Genomic DNA, 18,241 nt, shown 5'->3' on the forward strand with positions numbered 1-18,241 from the left:
TAGCGGTTCCTCCTCCTTTCAACTCAGCACGCATTGTACTGCTTACTTGGCACCAAAATATATTCAGGATTATTTTTTGGCTTTTAAAAAACTGTTTGCCTCCAAGTGGATAACAAGTACCCTGCAAGCAGGTATTAATTATATCTATTTGCCACATATCTAGACATGGAGACTTTGCCTATCATCATTTTCCTAGGTAGAGATCTTTCGTGATAGCCCTTATCAGGTTATATGCAGTTACAGCAGACACCTGACACTTGCAATTTGACTCTTGTCAAAAGTTCATTTTCTGACTCCTCATTTCAATTGGTGAAACTTTGTCTGCTAGGGGCTGAGAGCCTGGTTAATTTCAACATGGCGTTGTTGTACATTGTCAGTCTACAATGCAATAATTGTTAAGTGAATTAAACTTGGTTAGTTTGAAAAGGTCCAAGAAAATAGTACTTTTTGAGCAGAAAATTAGTAATTTAGGGTGGAATATTGAACCCCACGGTGGCTTAGAGTTACAATGTGCCTTGTACTCTGCACAAACATCTGATTACAACATGTGCTCTGTATAAGAACAGGAAGAATCCATCTGTGGAATTTTTTCTACATGTACTCAGGCAATATAAGAGCTACTCCAAAATTCTACTTTCAAAAGATTATTAGAAGATAATACAAACCACATTATACTATGGTTGACTAGTGGAGAGATGTCGGGCACGGTAAACAATTTGATTTTCAACTGGCTCAGGAGCCTATACAACAATGCTACATTCATAGATGTGGGAGGTACATATAGGCCTTTGATTATCCTGAGATGGTGGGGGCCTATCTACTACAAGAGCCAGGAGATAACATCAATGAGCAAAAGAATTCAAGAAAAATACCACTGCGGCAGCACACTGATAAATGCAAATTGATAACTGGCTTGTGTTGCGATTGAGGAAGTAGGGAACTATAATGGGAACTATACCATAGTGGGGCGCGCACACCCCGACCAGAGGGCTCCTTGGTGCCAATTGCTGCCATGAGGGATTGCAGATTTCATGTATTCTGATTTCTAAAGAGAAGCTGGAAGTTTAGGTTTTTATGTGAGTATATCCAATTAAAAAGTATTAGCAGCTAGTTCATTTAAAACAAACATTGCAAAACCAAATACATGTGCAAGCTAGGATTTGGCTCACAGGCCCACCAGTTTGCTACCCCTAGGCTGCTGTGGAATTTTTCTACACGTACTCAGGCAATATAAGAGCTACTCCAAAATTCTACTTTCAAAAGATTATTATAAGATAATACAAACCACATTACACTTCTATCTGCCTAACACATACTTTACGAAACACTGAGATAAGAGCCAGTCTGCAGACAACTATATAGTTATGTAAACTATACAAAATAGTTTACATAACTATTTTCCCACTTTAGAATGAGCTCCAGGACCTAGAACTTTGTAAGAGGAATATATACATTGACTAGAAGGGCAGTTGGATAAAGAGCAGATGCTCAAACTTGAAAGATGAGAGCTCAAAAGTGTCACTTGGGAAATTAGCATGATGTGAATGAAATTCATTCAATCCTCAGTACTTACTGCATACCCTACTATGGGCCAGACACTATTGTAGAATTAGGTAAGGGGCATATGGTAATGAATAAACCACTTCTTGCAGTTCTCTGGAAACTTTTATTCTGGATATGACAGTCAATGGTAAAACAAGATTAATCTGATAGTGGTAAGCATTATGAAAAAATTAGTGCTAAGGAATAGAACTTGATGGGAGCATCTAGAGTGGCTTTTTTGATTGAGTGTAAAAAGAAGTCCCCTCTGAAGAGACTTCCTAGTGGGGACCTGAATGATGAAGCATGTAAGATCTGGGATAAGGGCACCCCAAGCAGGGAGGGCAGGAAGTGCAAAGGCTCAGGGATACATGTATTTGTGAAGAGAGAGAGGATGGTGACAGAAGAGGCTGGCAAGCACCAGATCACATACAGCCAGTCAGGGGTTTGTAGTCTATGCAGTGAAATGGGAAACCACTGGAAACTTTGTTAACATGTGATGAACGTTTTAAATAGATCATTAGCTGCCATTTGAAGGATTGTAGCAAAGGTATACAAATAGAAATGCTACAACCCATACTATTGACGTGAAAGCTGACATGGAGGGAAGGAATTTGATGACATATAAAAGCAGGCAGGGTAGGAATTCCCTCTGTACTTAGAACTGGGTTGGATTTATATGAGCGGAGGTGGCAAAAGCAGAAGGGTCAAGAGGACACCTGGAATCAAAGAGCCCAATGTTTTCATGGTTTAATTATTAAAATCTTGCACCACCCACGATCAGATCTCATCTCAGTGAGGTAGCATTCTGAAACAGCTGTATTTTGAATTGTGTTCATAGGAAACACAGAATTCAAACTTTTCTTAGGCATTTTTAAATATGAACTGTTTGGATTACAGGGATGGAAATATCCTTCTATCTGCCTAACACATACTTTACAAAATACTGTGAGATAAGGGCCAGTCTGCAGACAAGAGGTTAAATGACTTGCCAAGTCACCTAAGTAAGAGGAATGAGTGGAATGCCGAGCTGACATGGAAGTACATGTTCCTTCCATTCCAGAAATGGACAAAGTTCAAATGGTTACAAATGAAGTTAAGCTGTGCCTTCCAGACACACAAATAACCACTCTAGGGGATATGGGGGGATCAAGGCCCACTCAATGAAAGCTGCTTCCTTTCCAATTTTCCCAGTGGGAGAAGTGATAGTTTTCCTTATCAAACCCCTATATAGTGTCAATCTCTCAAGCTAAATTGAGTGTCTGTGTTTTTAACGATTCTTGGAAAAATCTGCTCTTTAAAAAAAGCCATTAACCTTCATTAATTATCTGTTACAGCCCATGGTGAGTTAAGAAATGGCTCTTAAGACGAAGAATATTTGTTACTATAAAATTATCTTGTTTTTGAAAACTTTCATGAAAGCCAACGTAAAATTTTTAAATAAGGCTTTTAATGCAGATTGTAGGCTTAATAATGGGGTTAGTAACCGATGTTAACAGTGACCAAAGCTATAAAGCAAAACTTTTAATTTCAGTAAAAATGTAGTCATTTTTATGACTACGTATTTTTTCCATTTTAAAATGGAACAATGATCAACAATTTCACTGGTCTTCCTTTAGGGTTAAGAGACCAATTGTAAAGGACAAATGTTAACATTCTATAAAAGGAAATTCCATGAAAAGACTGTGTGTTAAAAACAGGGATCATTAGCACGAATACTTAACAGCAGCTTTTCCACATTAAGATTTTCGGCTTTAATGGAAAATATGGTAATGACACAAGTGGGGAACATGCATACAAGGCTGTTGACTTTCAAGCACTAATGGATTGAGAATTGGGGACTCAGTCAATTACCTGATGAATGAGGCAACAATCTAGTACTAGTTCTAGAATAACACATAGCCTGGGCCCCCAGACGTATGAATTTTAGACCAGTAAGATTGTCAAACCTGTATCTGATCAAACCTTGAACTCTACTCTACAGGTTTACAGGGAACAGAAAAACAGGTCAGTGAACACCATAAGGTTACAGTGAACCAAGAACGTCACAAATGTCTCAGGACAAATGACCTAACTTCTTTAAATTATAAGGGAAAAAACAAACATGGAAATCTGTGATGAAAACCAAGGCAACGACCAACCTTATTTGAACAAACCAATTATAAAATCATTAGAAACAGTAAGGGAAATCTGGATACTGATGTAGTAGGGCAGTACTGTTAAGTGTATCATCAAAGTACTGTGGCTGTTTGCATTTACCTTTTGGACTGAAATACTTGGTGATGAAACTATTTGAATGGGATTTTCTTCCAAATAAAGGTGGAAGGTGGAGTGAATTGCTGAGGTATAAACAAGGTTGGCTGACCATGAATTGATCATTATTTTCTGAGCTAACAGGTACTCTACTTCTATTTGAAATTCTCTTAAGAAAAGTTTGAAGATTGCTTTTTCTGTAACAGAAACATGTTTTTAAAGGCATGCAAAGCAGTAAATTTTTCAGTCTGACACCTAGAAAACTTAGTAACAAAAGTTACGCCACATGGGAAAAGATACTAAAGCCATCTCTAACATTCAAGCCTCACTCCAAATACAGGTCTGTCTTCATTTCCACAAGTCACCCTCATAGTTATTCCCAAAGATGAAGGCAAATCATTTTCAAGATTAGTTTGTTAAATAGGGCCTCTGCTGACATCTGCCATTGTCTTTCTTCATTGTTTATCTTGTAAAGGACAAACTGTTTACTATTTAAGGCAGTTGAAGCTCCTCAGAAACGGTTACAGCTCAGCAACATGTACTATAAAATCATACAGAACATTCATAATTGCTTTTCCTCCCTTTCAGCTCATCCATGCTAGGCCATATTAGTTAGAGTTAAAGAACTGATTTAAGTAGCATACCCGGCATTTTTATATCCAAATGAGTCTTGTCTCCGTCACTGTGGTTGCCTTGTGAGGCTTTCTCCTTTCTAGCCCCACTGCCCGCCACTGGTGAACATGTTTGCGAATCTTCTTTGTAATCGTCTTCAGAAGCTGTACTATTTTTAAGCATCCTTAGTGGCAGTAAATCTTCATCTCTCTGTGGGTGTATTTGGTTTTTTGAAACAGCAACAAATCATTTGGAGCCAAGTCTAGTAGACAAGGTAAGTAATCAAGATGGGTAAAAAAATGTAAAGCTTTATGTAACTATAAAGTAATGAAATATTTTATTACGGCCTTTTAAGATTTCTAAATTTACTTCCAAAATATTGGGAAAATAACTTGATAGGAGTAATAAAAATGCTCATTTGGATATATGATTTCTGGCTTTTTCAACAAAACTTTATTTTCTGTGGTCAGATTTTACTTTGCCAGGTCTGGCAGAGGAGGGTGGGGGACAGGCCCCATTTTTAGTTAACTCTCCTCGCCTAGATAAAAATGATCACTAAATACCTAAGGGGATTCTTTAAAGCTCAATAACTGGGTCTAATTTACTATCATGTTAAATGTTTTGATTTGTTCAAGAGCATAGCTCACTTTAGGAATAGATAGTATTTAAAGACTTAAAATAACCTTATGGTACCACCTATGTGCAAATAGGTTTCAACTTGGAGACTGGTTTAGTGCTACAATAGAACATTTAATATTACCCTGTTGAGCCAGTCCCATTTGTTTTTTCCATATGTAGGGTGAAACTGTTACTAGTTCCCTATGTGGATTAGAATTACATTTTAATAATCTCAAACTATGGCTCACGGAGGAAAGAACAGGTTTATGAGAAAATCAGTACAGCCATTTTACTATTAAAATTTTGCTTTTTAATAATTTATTTAAATAAGATATTTGAAGCAGTTTAGAAAAACAAGATTTGTATTTTATTTCCTTGTAAAAATCTTTACACATGCAGACAAACCAGTGTTAAGAAAGTATTCACCATCATTTAAACAAATAACCACTTAAATAGAACAGTGTCTGCAATTTGATTTGTATAAAAATAAGATACATTTTTAAAGAATTCACTCTCCAGTTCTTATAGCAATAAACAATACACAACTATAATAAGCACAATTGAACCTGACCATGGTTTTCAATTAGATACTGCTAGGGCATTTTAATGTGCAAAAAAAAAAAAAGTTAACATAGTTCTTTCCAAAAAGAAATGTCCCCAAGTGTTCTAGAGACCTAGAGGGTTTTAAGAAATCAAATCCTAATGAGTTTGCTTTTAATGTTCTGATGATGAGTCCATACACCACACTGCAGACAGGCAGAACAAGAGCTGATGCAGGCTTAAAGGAAGAAGGTCAGCGCCTGTGCCTGCCATGTCCTGATCGACTGCCACCGTGGTGCTTGCCTTTATGGGACCTCTCAAAGGAGCGAGATCTTTCGCGCCTGTCCCTATGATGTCCCCTTTCATGCCTGTGTTTCTTGGCAGCATCTGAATGATCTCGAGACTTGCTCTGAGATCGAGAACGAGATTTTTTCCTTTTATGACCATGTCTATTTGAGCTTTTTAAGTCATCTCTGGTATGCTTGGCCTTAAGGTGAGGAGAACCATGATTATGATGTCTTCTTGGGCTTTCACTGTGACTGCGGGACCTGCTTCTTGATCTCGAGCTGTATGTTCCAGATCGACTCCGCCTATTATTATAACTTAGATAATAAAAATTTGAGGTTTAGATTCAGTCTCTGCCGGGAACAGATTATTTTTTTGGTGGTGCTAAGAGGTTCAAAACAGAACTACTGACCTGTGTGAACAGGTTAGACTGAAGACTTTTATTAAATTTCCCCAACCCTATACCTCCCTTCCAGCCTATTAACATACTACACAAATATTAAACAAATGTACTATATGTCTATTCCAAGGAGGGGAGCAATTAGTAATTTTTACAAAGTGTCCTAGACAGCTACGCTTTATTTCCCAAATGCTCAACAACTCCACTAAGAACCCCAAGTAACTATCTCATTACAAAGCTACCTAGGAAGAAGATTCTTTGGCAATGGTTGACTTGATTGTTGGTCATTAATAAATGGTTAATATTTGTATTTTCTAATTGAAACTGGAGAAAAAATGATTTCACATTACAAAAAAGATGTTATATTCCTCCACAGCACTTTGTGGCCAGCCCCTATATTGTCCAAAAAAAAAAAAAATTCAAAACCAGAACAGAATGCTATTAAGCCACGAGACAAACAAAACTGCCACATACACGCAGTGCATATTTCCAAACTCATTTCTCATAATTTGCCTCCTGTTAAATGCCTAAATCTAGCCTAACTTTGAAAAAATTAATGTTCAATTTTTAAAAAAAGCAATTAAGTACTCTGGATAAGACTGCTTTCCCTAAGAGAATATTTACTTACTGTCTTCTCGGAGTATGTGATCTAGAATGTGATCGTGTTCTTGACCTTGATCGACTTGCACTTCTGCTGTTTCTACTTCTCTTGCTGTCTTTTCTTACACTTCAAAAGAAACAATATCTTAGTTATACTTACTGTGTTAGAAATTAAATACATAAAAAGACTCCTTAGACCAGTTTTTCTAAATTAAGTATACTCACCCATTATAAGGGCTTTTGGAAGCCTGTTGTCTATCCTCAGGTTCTTTTTTGACTGTCTTCACATTAACAGAGATTGGTGACTTCTCTTCAGTTTTTACTTCTCTTGGTGATGCTTTTTTAAAAACATAATAAAGATATGCTATTGGATTTAACAGAGGATCAAAGGTTGTTTTCAAAGTACCATGCTTTCAAGTATTAGTCTTTGGCTGAAGTAATGAAACAGTAACAGCTTCTTAACATCATTGTTGCTGGGCTATTGTTAAATGCTAAAGCTTTCTAATAAACCATACACCTTCAGTGCTCAAATTATTTCAATTCTGAATCAATCTTACATGGTTTAGAAGCTGGAGAAAATCCACCAAGGGTTGAAAGGGCTGGAGTTCCATCAGGATTCAATCCCTTTGCTTTTAATTTGGCTTCTTGTAAGGCTACTTTTCTTTTCTCTACTTCTTTTTCCAACAATTCATAGTTTGGCTGTGGCGTAAAATGGAGTTAACACTTCTCTTTTACAATAGCTTAGATTCTTAGCATTGAGAAAGTACTGGTACACACATACACAAGTAAACAGTTACCTTTTTTCTGGTATAAAGCCTAAGTGTTTCTGTGCAGATTTCCTGGATCTCCTCTTCTGTAGTACCAAAAAGAAGAAACCAGTGGGGACGAGTTGGCAATGGAATCTAAACCATAGAAAAATAATGTTTTAAATTTTCAGTTTTTATTAGGAGTAGTAATTCTAATTCTTGGGATTTATCTACCCTATAGGACAAAACACATTCTAATACCTACCTGAAGTGCTCTAGCTGCAAGGTAGATGCAAGCACACGCTATAGTCTCTGGTTGAAATCGAACAAATACATTGGTTCGAAGACTGTCATTCATATAATTCCTGAAAAATATTTCAACCATAAGCTTTGTGCATAAACAAACCAGTTCTTCTGAAACTTACATAAAATTGGAGACTCAATCTATTTTATTCTTTTTTCTTCTCATATTTATATCCACAATCTGATATTCTAGCATATCACAATTCTTAACTCAAAAATCAATAATAAGAGGTAAGAATTTAACATGAGAACCACCCTTCAGTGTTCTTCAACTTCTTTTGGTATATGAACTAGGACCTTTAAAATAATTGCAATTATTCCAAATAGAACTTCCAAGTTTTAAATATACTTCTATAAAAAGCATTGCAATGCTTTTTTTAAAAGTCAATTCTGAGAGAAATGGTTTCAGAAATGACACACCACTCCAACAATACTTCAAGCCATTAATTATTGACCATCTCTCCTTTATCCACAATGAAAAGCAGTGTCAACAAGTTCTTTCAAAGACTCAAAAAATACTGTAACAGGGGTAAAAAGGCATTTTTATTTTTAGTATGCAATCACTAAGTTATATTTCAATTAAGAAATCTAATCTACTTCAAAAAATCTAGGTAGGGAAGTAAACAGCAATAAATATATACAACAGCCTTGTTTACATACCTTTTTGTGTATGACTAGTATCAATAAAGGCGATGAACTACTTCAGTTAATAAATTGCTGGACTATTAGTGAACCCTCCCAACATTCCTAAAGTACTGAAGAAACTATTTAAAAGGTTAAATTGAAATTAAACACTATGTCTTAAAATTCCTTACCCACAAAAGCTGATAAATTCTGTTCTATGGAACATATATTAAAAATGACATGCATTTTATAAAAGCAATGAGACTTCCCAGTATTAGTAATATTCACGGAGTCCAAAAGAAGCATGGCAGTCATGTCAAGAATACGAAATTTATGTCCCTTCAGTCCTGCACATCAACAGTCTTGAGAAAGTAGTTGTGGTTGGACCACACTCATTTTACCTTTAAATAAGCGAGTACTCCAAATATTACACATCTGCATGTCAAAAGTCCAAGTTCTAAAGTGCTTCTGTTAATATTAGCATCTTTTAAAAATGAAGTATTTCTTACTTCTGTATCATTGCCTGCAACAGCCCAGCAGCTATAAATGCATCCAATATGGGAATGGTGCCCATTTTAAACTGTAAGTTATAGTTTCCTTGGTAGAATTCATGCTATACATACTAAAAATAGAAATCTATCAAACTTCTAACAAAAAAAAATCATTTAATTCATAATGGCTGGACAACAAATCTATCAAAAATGAACTATTCATTTTGATAGTTACAAGGTATACATTAAATACATATGCATGTTGAATAGTTACTTCTAGAAGCAAATATACAAATCCTTTTGACACCCCGACAGAACTAGAAGATGCTGCCAGATGGATATGGACCACTTCAGTGAATCTCGGATGAGAGCTTGCACTGGATTGGCTGGAGAGCAGGGCAGCCAATCAGGCCATCCTGAGGTCATGGGCTGAAGTGCAGAGGGCAGAGTTCTATGACTTACCATCATGGACTACCCTTTAATTAAAGAGTAGAAAAAAGAACAAAGTTAAATTGAGTCCTCCATTAAAAGCAACAAGTCAAGCCAAGAAAACAGGAAGCAGAAATAAGCATTATTTACCTTTTGATTAAAAAACAAAAAAACAAAAGCACCAAACCAAACTCATCTCATTATTTTGGAAAGGGAAAATGAAACTTACTTTATTTCTGCTTCTGTTTTCCTGGCTAGGAAAGAAATGTAAAAAAGCAACTTACCAGGCAGTTTGAACCAGGGTTTGATTACGTTCACATTCTAAGACTTGTAAATACATAACAATGATCTGAAGAACAAGGGAAAAAAACTGAATTTAGCATACCAGTGGTTCTTTCAGAGTACAGAGTTCAATGAATTTAAGTGAAAAATGTTAGGTCCAAGTTGTAGTTCTTTTATAAACTACAAATAGGACCAACCTAAAATGGACCTGACAGTCAATGTGGGTTATCATATGCTACAGGATTTTGTAAGAATTATGTTCCAAGATCATACAGGAAAATAATGGGAGTTCAATTAAAAACAATGCTTAACTTTTCACCAACACTTTACTATGTGACAGGTACGGCAGGCACTAGATTAATTTTCTAAGGTACAATTCTCATGTTAAGAACTCTAAAAACAATGCTTTTTTAGTTATTAAATGGGGATCATATTACTGTAACACTCAGAATGGATAGGACAGTAAGTAATCAAACAATGTATCTATAATGAAGCTTATCAAACTAAAGTGTGATAAATAAAATATATAAACAGCTTTACCTCAGTTCAGGTCAGATCTTTCACAACCTCTATAATCAAATCATTCCCATTTCACAATTTTATAGAGATGTGGAATCTGAGGACCAGAGGTATCTGCCAGGTCACACAGCTAATGGCAGAGACAAGCTTGTACCACAGCTAGTTCTGCCCCTAGAGCACCCATTCTCATAACCACTGTGCTATTACGACCACACACAAGCCAAGAGATGCCGGAAAACCTATCAATGTCCAAAAAAAGAGTAATAACGAGCAGCTACCACTCTGAGGATTTCACCTGGTCACAGACAGTGTGCCAGGTACTTTGCAGGTATAATTTATTCCTTGGAATGAGGTTATCTCAACAATCTCCCATTTTCTAGGTAGCGAAAATAGGTTAATTACAGGGACAAAAAGAACCTAACTATGCTCACACAATAAAGGTGAAGATTTGAACCTATGGCTTTCTTACTCCTATTTTACTGATAAAGTTCAGTATCCAACAGGATGCTTTTTAAACCAAGGTTAGCTCTCAAATGTAAACATATGAATTCATGTAAAGTAAAATTTAAAAGAAACCCTAATACTTACGAATGTAATTTCTGTACTCTAAAACTCACCTTATGGGGATGCTTGACATGAACACAAAATCCCAACTCCTTTAGCACCCTTCTCTCTGCCTTGATAACTTGATTTTTGGTGTTAATGTAGTTCTGATCAAGAATCAGGGGGCTTGGAGTCCTATAGTTTGTAAGAAATAAAATCAAAACTGTTTTGCACATCCAAAAAATTTTATTTGTGGCATCTCCGTTTTCCCTTCCAACCAACTATTGGCAACAGAAACCAGCTTTTTAAACTCCTGCAAACAAGTTAAAGCATTAATCTTGTGCTGTCCAAGTTATGCTAATTAAATATATACTTTTCTAGACTAAATTCCTATAGAAAATAACAACACTGCAGTGAAAAAAATTCTGTCTAATGCTCTTTGCGTTTATTCTTGATTTTTTCATGTAGATTACATTTTAGGTATACATGTTAATTAAGCAAGCACTTGATTTATTATCACAAATCCCATTCAGTCTCCAGACCCTTCCAATGACAAAACTAAGGCACTCTTACTGTAAAGATATTGTAAGATCATAGTGATGTTTTCACTCATTCTTATGAAGTATCAACTCTTGGCTAGTTTATGGCCAAAATAAGTATTAGGGGAAAAATGGTGGGTTGTTAATCCAGGTTCCACGAAACAGGCAATTAATTTAAACAAACTGCTCCAAGAAATCTACCTCTATTAAAGAAAATGATCTGAAAAACTAAAAGTTCAGCTCAATTACCAAAGAAATGTTTTTAAAATCAGATTAAAAAGTCAAAGTGATCAATAAAAACCAAGCCTAAATTTGGCCAATTGTAGTTACTAGGCCATTTTCTTAAGTATGCAATGCATAAAGAGAAAGGAAGATCACAATGAGTTAACCAGAACACTCAAGGTCTCTGTGCCAGACTAAATTATGACAGCTTCAAAAGTTATGATGCAGAAACCATATACGCATCAATGGTTCAATACTTAGGATGTAGTATGTTCAATTAAATAACTATCTTACAAAATTCAAAACTGTTTTTTTTACTGAGAAGTTTGTTTTTAGTCAGGACTTAAGACTTTCATTTAAAAGCCTAGAAACTGTTCCAATTATCTTTTATTTGATACATTTTTTTAGATCTAACCAACAAAAAGGAGTTCATTTTTATTAAGACTGGTTATACGGTATGCTATGTGGGGAGAACATTTAAGTATTTTCTCCCGTACTCAAATTCATTTTCAGTCAAAAAATTCAAGAGTTTTTGCTCTGGGCAAAACACAAGCACCTATTTTTGAAAGCAAGTCATTCTGAATATTATCCCAACTCACAACTCATTTTACCATGCACACCAAATCCAGAAAAATGTGTTGTAAAACCAAAAAACCTTATTAAACATATGCACTTGAACATTAGGAAACAAACTGAAATGAGCTACATTAACCACCCAAACAGAACATATCAAGAGTAAAAATCACCTGTTTATTTTCCTTACTTTCACCCACATAGTTACAGAACTGGAATGCCTAGTAGGCAATTTCAAATTATTCTACACTGTATGATTTCTATCAAATAACATGAAACAGAAGTTGGCAAAGCAGATAAGATGGAAAACAGCTGTCACTTTTAAAAGCTAAAACTGGCCTTTGCTCTCAATTGTCATCACACAGAAAGGTTTGAGGAATAAGGCCACCAATTGGGAAGATGATTGATTTCTAACATAAAAATGTTAACAGTGAATTCATTTTATCAGAACAATAGTTTACAACTTAATCATGTCTTCAGGAAAAAGTCAAATACAACTCAAATGAAAGCAATCAAGCAATACATGAAAACATCCATAAAGATCTTAGGTTTATATTTCAGATTTTATCATAACAGGAAATTTGGAAAGTCAAATCCACCTCAGACTAATTGGTACTAGTTTTTGATGGCCCTCCTTCAACAGGCATCAGGATAGAATACCTGACAGGACAGCTGCACACCACCACTTCCTTACCCTCTGCAATTCAGAGTAAACTGCACCCCTACAATCCTTACACAATTTTATCAAAGCAGTTTTCTCATTTTTCCCCATTTATGCTGAGCAAACTCATCTATACCTCTTAACTAATCTTGCTTTGAAAGTTGCCTTTAAATTCTATGAAAATTTATTTTTCTTTCAATTAACCAGCTAAATACTTGTTTGAATTATGGCTTATTAACTGGCACCAAATCAGGCTGAATCTTTCATTAATTCCACTCAACTGAACTGTTATTTCCTATCTGTCTTGCCACAATCTTTCCTTTTCCTCTATCAAAATCTAAGAAAACCAAACCCATTATTTACTGTAATTCAGTTACATACTTTACATTCTTTCTTAGGCCTACTGTTACCTACAGTTTTCCAAGTTAACTTTGTGGGTGTGTAATCTGATACTTTCATTTTGTTCAAATCCAGGAAGACTGAATGAACATATAATTTACAATTACCTCATAAAATTATTTTGTTACCAGAAACAGAAAACTGTATCCCTTTAAGTCAGCATAAGAAAAGTTTCAAGGAAACTGTCTCAGCAAGTAGTGGTTTCTTACAGTAACAGTATCAATTAGTACTACTTTCCTTGGCTATAACAAGCAGGTTAAATTGGATTAAAGCTTGCTAGAATTTCTTCTTTCTCAGTTAGGTAAACTTTCCTTTCCAAATCAATGTTTGGAGAGGTTCATTTTTGTATCTCTTGAAAAGAAACCTTTGTATATTTAGAGAAAAAAATAATTTTCATTCATCAATTAAACCTAACTCTACCTCCCATGCTTTTAAATTTCTCAGATTAAGTTGTATGAAAAGTTTTCAAATTTTAGTCTTAACAGGAAATCATGGGCTTTGGCCATAGCTGTTCTTCCTTTAGCATGATTAACTTAGTTGAAACACAAGTTAACAAAAAAAAAAAAAAAGAAACTGGATTAAAAGAGCCAAACATGGTTAGTCTCAGGCCTGTTGTACACAGACCAAGATTTGGAACTAGCTCTTCAAAAGATTATACTAAAATGAGATGAGAAGTTTTAAAAGGAAGCAGGCTGCTGCTCAGTACTTTATATATTGAAATTTATGCCTACTTCAAAAAATATTTAGTGATGATTAAACAAACCGAAGTCACCCCCCCTTTAGAGCCAGCAAAATAAACTGCAGAGGGAGGCTGGACTAAATGACAAAATCACTTAAGATCCTTCCAACTCCAGTGTATGATCTATATACATGTTGAAAATACACCATATTCTCCAATGAGTGATTGCACCAGTCTGAAGATTTAATTATCCTCTTTCAGACAAGCCTTATAGCATGAATGTGGGCTCCTTAACACTTAGAGAAAACCTTTAATTTGCTGGGAATATGCTGCATCTCAGAAACTGCAACCAGAAACAAATGAAATGAAAAAGCCATCTTCCCTTTAAATTCAGCCATACTCTGATCTTAAAGATAATTAATCAAACTACCAAAAAAAACTGAAGGGAGAGAAAGAAAATCAAGTAAACCAGGATGGGGCTTGGGCACTGGTACTTTCTAAAAGCTCTTCTGCTGATTCTAATGTGTAGCCATAACTGAAAAAGTGACCTAAATAAAGACTACAAAAGTGATGCCTCCTCTGTACTACACAAGATCACACTACAATTTAAAGCTATGCATAATTTAAGTTAAAACAAATAGCATTATTAAGATAAACTGATATACTACGTTACCTAACTTAAGTGTAATATTGGTGAGTACTTTCTAATGACAATCTATGCAAAAAATAGTAAGCAATAGCTCTAATAACTTGGACAGCAAAGAAAAAAGCTTGTAACAAGAAACAGGAGTTTTTCTAAATGGTTCACCAGTGGCCAACCTGTTAGTCCCCGATTCCAGTGACCTATTCTCAGAGCACTGGCTTCTCCTTGGGGATTTTCGATACTTCACTCACTGTTGCCATGACGACAGCTTCATCTCTATGTACCACTCCACATCACCCAGGCTTTGGTAAATGTAGCTGGTCGCTGTATAGTCGGTTGCAAGGGAAAAAAGAGTTGAAGTTAATAACATATACAAGTTATGTGTCTGAGTAAACTTGTAAATGCATAGAAACACTTTTACATCCTGCTTTAAAAAAAAAAGGCTTCCATGCAATTAACAACTCCTTTTAAATCTCATGCTTTAAGCAGACTTCTAAGACTGAGACAAAATCAATTTCTCTGTGATAATGACCAAAAAAAACCACACTTACATCAGACACAAGTCAGTCAGATAAAGTGTTTTAAATTCCAAGGTTAATATAGTTAAGACCTAATCTGATATCAAAGAATAAGAAGAATACTCTAAGTTTCATAGAAAAATTTCTAAGTAGGTAATTGTGAAAACACAATAGTTCGTTCAATGGTTCAAAGAATACTAACAGAAAGTTATTTCCTTTAAACAAATTCCTTTAACTGAAAATAAAGAGCCTTTTGATTAGTGTCATTTTTTTAAACATCCTGAGGAATTTAGGCTATCTAAATACAAATTTTAGCTCAAACCATACTAAATACCAACTTGAAATCTTCCCAATTTCCAGTGATTCCTCACCAAGAAGCCAGAAGATATATTTAAGTGAAGTAAAAAATTAGTCTATCCCTGGATATGGTTAAGGTGAATGAAGGATGTCGTCAGAAAAAGGAATCTAAGAAAACTGAAAAATGCTGTGGAAACTGAGTAGCAATGTTTCAGACTTTTTAATTAGACTAATCGTTTCAAGGTTACCTTACTATTATTTGCTTGTCTCTGAATAGTTCCGTTACTGCCAACTTACAGATTCAGCCAACGAAGACCAACCACTCAGGTAGGACACTTATTTGGCACCAACCAACACCCAATCCCCCAAACAACTTAAAATCCTTTTCTATCTAACCTCCTTTCAAAACCAGTACAAGTTTGTCTAACACCACAATTTCTGAAAAAGTGAACACAAGAGCTAATCTACACCAAAGACATCCTTCTGCAGTATGTAACAGAAATCACCTATAGAAAAGGAAGCTCTGCAACTAAACCTCTTTGGTACCGCCTCACATGAACACAAAGGTCCACATGAAGTGTTACCATGTAGCCACAACACCTGTAAGATGACACTATTTTGGCCCATTTTCTTACAAGATCAAATAAATGGGCCTTATCTAAATGCAACCCCGTTATTTTTCTAACCGACTCACTGAGACTGTATCTGACCAAAACAAAATACCTGTTTAATCCCTTTGACTTCAAACTTCAACCTTTATCATCCTGCAGTCCTTTTCAGATCCGGTATTATGCGATATATCGTAGTTCAATGTTGAGAAGTATTCTAACAAAAGCCAACCTCAATTGATAAAGAATTAACTGGGACTTCGAGAAGAAAAACAATCTACACAAAACTTTGCCACAATAATAACGAGCTGCGGTATTTCAACTTCCAGCCTTCAGTCTTTCAGAGAGGGGAGGGGAAAAATAACTTACAGAATACACTCACACTTGAGCCAAATGCACTCCCTTTCTTGTTTAATCTTAAACCACAGGACTGGCTTCACAGCACTGTTAGGATTGTCCACAAATGTAACTGCCTCTACAAACTTTAGATAGCTGGTTAATTGTGTTTTTTTCCAAATTAGTTTAAGTATCAGTGTGCTCCTATGTGAATTTTAACACCTAAATTAGAGTCAGTTTTCCTTTGCATCAGGTTTTAACTTGAGAGGAAAGAATGTTTTGATGATTGGTGCACAGTACAGTAGTAGCAAGAGAGGCTGTTTTCAATAGTGCCAATCTTACCTTTTTCCTCTTAACTGGCGAAGGTGGTGAAATACATTAATCACATCTCTTATTCTTCTTGGTGCTTCTTCAATTTTTGATGCAAGATTAATACAAGCCATGGCAACAATCTGAAAAAAAACCCGTGATGCATTAAACACAGTTGGTAGTTTATGGCAATACCAGGTTAGAAAAAATGCCCTTCTCAAAATCTAACTGCTCTGATGAAGAAATCTAAGGACATCACTGGGACAACCTCTGGTGAAATAAAATCACAACTGACGCTTCTTCTAGGCCATAGGCTTACTAACTACACTATTTTGCTTTCTTTTGCTGCTTAATTCCTCTTAATTTTGAATCCAGAGTCAAGCCCAAGTCTCACATAAGTTTTCAATTTGGTTTAGAACTGACTCTTGACAAGAGGGCACCTGGGCTCAATAGTTATTTTCTAGTTTCTGTAACAGTCTGAAAGTCCCTACTTCCCGCTGGGTGAGACTAGGTACAAAGAACTCAACCAACCACTCCCTTTTTTAGAAAAGCGGGCTGATGATGACACTACCCCTTCCTTCCCATTTCCGGATGAAGAAATCCCTTTCGCCTGCCCCCGCTATGCTTACCTCGAAACTGTGTTTGACGAAAGACTTGGAGTAGAAAAAACGGTGAAACAACACCTGCCCCGTTGCCATCGCCACCTGCAGACAAGAGAGAAGAACGTAAGCGCAGGGGTCAGGCGGGCCCGCACCAGGCACCGCCGCCATTTTGTGCCGTCGCTCGCTCCCCTCCCCCGCCCCGCCGCCAACAGCTCGTTGCCGGGTCCTCTCCTGGCCGCCGCGGCCTTCCGCCCTCGGCACGCCTGGCCCCGCCTGGGGTGCCCGAGAGTCACCCTCCGCCGCCGGGGTACGGCGGGACCGGGCTGCGGCGGAGGGCACGGCCTGGAGGAGCGGCGCGCGGCTGGGCACTGACCTGCGGTAGCCGGAGGAGAATGCCGGCGGCCTGGATGAGCTCGCAGCCCAGGATGCGCAAGTCCGTCTCGCTGGGCAAGTCGAGCCCGTCCTGCATGGACGGGGTGGGCGACAGCCGCTCCTCCGGAATCAGCGAGTGGTCGATGGTGAGCGAAACTTCCGAGTAGAGGCGATCGCCGATCAGGATCCCTCCCGTCGCAGTCGTCGTCGTGGTCGTCGTCCCGGAGCTGGAGCCGCCCGCGCTCGGGGCAGCCGACGAGGCGGCGGCAGCAACGGTAGCGGTCGGGTGAGGCCCGGACGCCATAGTCTCAGAGAGCCGCACGCACACCCAACGCAGCCGGAACCCGGAGCGAGACTAACCGGCGTTCTCGGCGCGACGTATATTCCCGTGACCGCCGGGATCTGGGCCGCTTCACGCAGCGTGCGCTTCCGCCCTGACGTCACCACGCCCTTTTGGCGCGCGCCAGCTAGTCCCTTCAGGCCTGGCCTTCGCCAGCCGCGCTTCTCCCGGCGCCGCCCGGGGGTCGGTGGCTGCTCCGGGGACCCTCGGGTGGCCTGGATGACCTCTCCGCCGGGGCCCCTGAGTGGTCAGGGAGGCCGTGTCTTTAGTTAAAACAAGTCCAAGCTGCCGCGTTTGTAATATTTCTAGCCACAAGAATAGTAAGCGAGCTTTACAAGATACCTTATTTCCAAGCTAGT

At 37.5% G+C, this 18,241-nt stretch overlaps 1 protein-coding gene across 3 annotated transcripts; it reads right to left on the bottom strand.

Annotated features, from left to right (window-relative positions):
• Window positions 1–2,266: 2,266 nt before the first annotated feature.
• Window positions 2,267–18,208, bottom strand: CCNL1 (cyclin L1). 3 transcript variants are annotated; one of them, XM_036904124.2, is made up of 11 exons: window positions 17,544–18,188; window positions 17,198–17,272; window positions 16,602–16,711; window positions 10,859–10,979; window positions 9,725–9,789; window positions 7,859–7,958; window positions 7,645–7,749; window positions 7,405–7,546; window positions 7,073–7,184; window positions 6,876–6,974; window positions 2,267–4,666 (listed from the first exon to the last, which is right to left on the bottom strand). In XM_036904124.2, the coding sequence occupies exons 1-11, from the start codon at window positions 17,844–17,846 to the stop codon at window positions 4,651–4,653; spliced, it is 1,248 nt and encodes a 415-aa protein (XP_036760019.1). In that variant the 5' UTR covers window positions 17,847–18,188; the 3' UTR covers window positions 2,267–4,650. The 3 variants fall into 3 exon arrangements, with proteins under 3 accessions (XP_036760019.1, XP_036760018.1, XP_036760020.1); XM_036904123.2 differs by lacking the exon at window positions 2,267–4,666 and adding an exon at window positions 5,367–6,164 and having other exon boundaries at window positions 17,544–17,986; XM_036904125.2 differs by lacking the exons at window positions 2,267–4,666; window positions 6,876–6,974; window positions 7,073–7,184; ... (1 more) ...; window positions 7,645–7,749; window positions 7,859–7,958 and adding an exon at window positions 8,413–9,487 and having other exon boundaries at window positions 17,544–18,208.
• Window positions 18,209–18,241: the final 33 nt, after the last annotated feature.

The sequence above is a fragment of the Manis pentadactyla genome, chromosome 1 (genome assembly GCF_030020395.1).
Source record: "Manis pentadactyla isolate mManPen7 chromosome 1, mManPen7.hap1, whole genome shotgun sequence".
Taxonomy (NCBI): domain Eukaryota; kingdom Metazoa; phylum Chordata; class Mammalia; order Pholidota; family Manidae; genus Manis; species Manis pentadactyla.